Source organism: Vicia villosa, unplaced genomic scaffold, assembly GCF_029867415.1.
Source record: "Vicia villosa cultivar HV-30 ecotype Madison, WI unplaced genomic scaffold, Vvil1.0 ctg.000279F_1_1_3, whole genome shotgun sequence".
NCBI lineage: Eukaryota > Viridiplantae > Streptophyta > Magnoliopsida > Fabales > Fabaceae > Vicia > Vicia villosa.
Genome location: NW_026705119.1, coordinates 250,632 through 254,347, shown reverse-complemented (window position 1 = coordinate 254,347; position 3,716 = coordinate 250,632). Strand labels below are relative to the sequence as shown.

At 34.4% G+C, this 3,716-nt stretch overlaps 1 protein-coding gene across 2 annotated transcripts; it reads left to right on the top strand.

Annotated features, from left to right (window-relative positions):
• The first annotated feature begins 352 nt into the window (after nucleotides 1-352).
• LOC131626272 (uncharacterized) lies at nucleotides 353-3,275 on the top strand. 2 transcript variants are annotated; one of them, XM_058897103.1, is made up of 6 exons: nucleotides 353-509; nucleotides 687-815; nucleotides 1,769-1,914; nucleotides 2,224-2,421; nucleotides 2,598-2,657; nucleotides 2,894-3,275. In XM_058897103.1, the coding sequence occupies exons 2-6, from the start codon at nucleotides 692-694 to the stop codon at nucleotides 3,098-3,100; spliced, it is 735 nt and encodes a 244-aa protein (XP_058753086.1). In that variant the 5' UTR covers nucleotides 353-509; nucleotides 687-691; the 3' UTR covers nucleotides 3,101-3,275. The 2 variants fall into 2 exon arrangements, with proteins under 2 accessions (XP_058753086.1, XP_058753087.1); XM_058897104.1 differs by lacking the exon at nucleotides 353-509 and adding an exon at nucleotides 522-595.
• Nucleotides 3,276-3,716: the final 441 nt, after the last annotated feature.

Genomic DNA, 3,716 nt, shown 5'->3' with positions numbered 1-3,716 from the left:
AACATAACTTAACATTCCCAAGGTAAAGTAGTACATATTTAGAATGACCAAAAAAATATAAAAGTAGTACAACATAAATAAAAAATTCTAATAAAAAACAACTAAAAGTAACTTTTTTTCCCTTACATTAATCTTGTGATTATAGAAAAAATAAAAGATGTGCTTTCCTTAATTCCTTTGTCGACCTTTTTGGTTGCTTCAGAACTAAGACTTATGAGTTGTCTCTTCACTTTCCTCTTTCCCATTTTCTTCCATACAATACAAAGTACTAGTACTCCTCTAAAATATATAGAACCTACTTTATCTAAGATTTTGACACGTCACATTTAGATTGAGGCACACAATACCTTTCGGTGTGCCTTCCTACAGTGGATAATTTCTCAACCTCCATGAAAATCGCAAACAAAACATTGAATGTTAAGTGAAGTTCCAACATCATATCTCAACCTACACGCCACTCCAAGTCCAAGGAAGAGAGGAATAAGAATAACTTTCTCACTCTTTCCAAGGTAACCTTTCATCTTCTTCTTCTTCTTCTTTTCTTCATGCAATGCAACTTTGAAAAAATAAAGTGTTTTCTTAATTAAGATCTCTTGTAAGGGTTGAACTTGAACCTTTGATGCTGTGATAGTTTGTTTATTAGGAATTACATGCAACCATTGTTGTAACCCTAATTTTTCTTGTAGGAACCATGGGAGGGAGAATTGGACTGTTGTTTGTTGTGATATTTGGTGTTGTTGCATTGGCTTGTGATGCAAGAGGTCTTGGAAGCCCTTATCAATTGGGCATTCTTGCTGCAAATTCTGCATCTTCTGGTAATTTTATCAGTAGCATTGTTAAGGGCAATTTTATCAACTTTAGGATTAATTGTGTGTGAATTCATAAGCTATTTTTTGAGACATTGTTAAGGGTTTGTTTAGATTGGCTTATTTTAGCATAGCTAGTGACATAAGCGCTTGTGAGTGTGTTTGTTTGAGAGTGCGAATGGAAACAACTTATGATATGTCTATAAGCTCCTTAGGATAGCTTATAAAAAACCCTCCGGTTGGCCTAGTGGTGAAGGCATGGGTTAAGGTTTGAATCCGCTAGGTGCAAACAATTCCTGTGTTGAGTCTAGTGTATACAGAGCTTTGTTGTGGTGGCTTTGACGGGCCTCCTGCAAGTGGACGGTGAGATTGGTCTCTTTATATTAGTCGGTCGCAAGGCTGGATATCTGACTTTAACGCCCCCCACAAGTGGACGGTTCAAATTGGTCTCTTTGGATTAGTCGGTGGCAAGACCGGATACCAAAATTTCAAAAAAAAAAAAACTTAACTAATAGTAGTAGCTTGTATGGAAAAAAATTGACTTTGTTTTATCTTTTATTATAGAAATAGCTTGTACACAAGCACTTATACATTAAGGGTCTGATTAAGTTGTTTATACAAGCAGTGCTTAAAATAGGTTGAGAATAGCTTATTGACATATTGTAAGGTATTTTTCCTAAGTGTATACTACTGCTAGTATAGGTTTTATGTCATGAGATATTCCAAATAAGCTCTTCTAAATGCTCCATTATTATTAGTACTATAGTTGCCAATTTGTCAATAAAATATGAGCCTATATGAAGGGTTTTCAAGTTTTCATCAGATCATTGAAGAAAAATTGGATTGAATGACCATCATGTGAAAATCTTTTATACTTGCAAGAATATTTTTGTGTTAAATGCACTTTGAAATTCAAATGTGGCATGAGTAAGTTGTTTTATTTACTTATCTATATATTGCAGAGTTAGTGAAGATACCGGATGTGTGTGCGCTTTGTGAGGAATATACTACCAAGGCACTTGATTATATAAGTGAAAACAAGACTCAGAGCGAGGTCATTGATATTCTTCACAATACTTGTCGTCAGCTTCACACTTTTGAGAGGAAGGTTGGTCACATTTTGGATCTTTTGTTTTGGTTTAGGTCCCTTTTTCAGTTGTTATGAACTTGTGATAACCAATATATGTAGCATTGACACTTCCACTGAAGGCGTGTCTGGTATCTAACACATGTGACTATGCTCAATTGCTTCAATTTTCTCAAATTATTGTTGATGTATCAGGGTTGTGTCCGGTGTTAGTACTTAGTATCTGTGTTAGTGTTTCATTGGCGATTACTAACTTTAATAGATGCACAATTGAATCAATCATAACTTATTGGAACCTATATGAATTCATGCGTTTCTTCTGAATTTCAGTGTGTCAGTTTGGTGGACTATTATTTGCCACTTTTCTTCTTAGAAATGACCTCCGTTCAGCCTGGAGATTTCTGCAATAAGGTCAACCTTTGCCAGAACATTGCTAATATTTCCTTACAATTTCAAGAAAACAGCTGCGAGTTTTGCGAAGATACTGTTTCAAAACTATTGGATAAGATAAAGGATCCTGACACAGAGGTGAGTTATTTCATCTTGGTACTATATAGTTCAAATTAGACTATCTTTTATGTAGCAAAGTCCATGAGTTGCAGCCAAATCACGATCACGATTTCAATCACCTAGTTCATACTATTCTTGATTGAAATTATATTTAATAGAATGAAATGCTAACCTTTTTTATTTTAAAATGTCAGCTAGAAATAATCGAGACACTATTGAAGGTGTGCAGTTCATTGGACAAGTATGCGAGCAAGGTAACAAAAATTTGATAATCAGTTAACATATGTCTTATAATTGTTTACTAATTACACACCTCATAGAGAAACAAACTCTACGATGAAAATTCTCTTCAAACACTAGAATGAGACTCGTAAAAACATAAAAGAATACTTATTATCTCAGCATCATGATCCCGAAATTTTTCTCAGTGAACTATTTTTTTCCATCCACTGATTTAGTTTTTTCGGCTACTCTTTGAAAATGTTTGCAGTGCAAGAGGATTGTTCTAGAATACGGTCCCTTGGTATTTGAAAATGCGGAGAAGTTTCTGGAGAAGACAGATATATGCACTGCATTACATGCTTGCAAAGATTCAAAAGCACTTGGCAGAGGAATTCTTTCTCACCTCTTGAGTATTTATTATGGCAGCAATATTTTTATGAGAATGGTGCATTTGTTGAAGATTGCTCTATTTTGAGAGAAAAAAAGAGTGATTGAAATTTGAGACATTACTAATGTAAAGTATTAGCACATCATAAAAAGTGTTAGTTCCTAAGAAGTGCTTGTGATATAATCAACCTTGTGTAATACATTATTGAAGTCAACCTAAGTTAAATTTCTAATGTTATGATCAAAGTTTGTTCATTTTGAAAGCATGCTATTGCTACTTGTTTGAGAATGAATTTCTTCTGTCTTTTGTACTGTCAATTCTTTACTCTTATTGAATCCTGCAGCTTGTTTCATATGTTGTGTTGCAATTCTTTGTCCAAAATTTGAATACTTTTAAAAACATGGATCCCCTGCTCAGTACAACCACTCTTAATCACACCATGACCTAGAAAAAATAGCTAATCCAATGAAAAACACCCCATTAAAGTCAAAGATTGGCATGGGCTGCTATAATAACAGAACAACTAAACCTGCAAATAAACCACATTGACAGCCTGCATGAGACAACTATATTGGAGATGTTTGGAGATTTAGTTAATGGCTGGAATCTTGAACAGCCAGCAACAATCATCTGTCGATTGTAGCAATCAAACGATCAAAGCAAAAATTGCTCCTGTCAGCTTAATATCCCTGCATAATGCGAT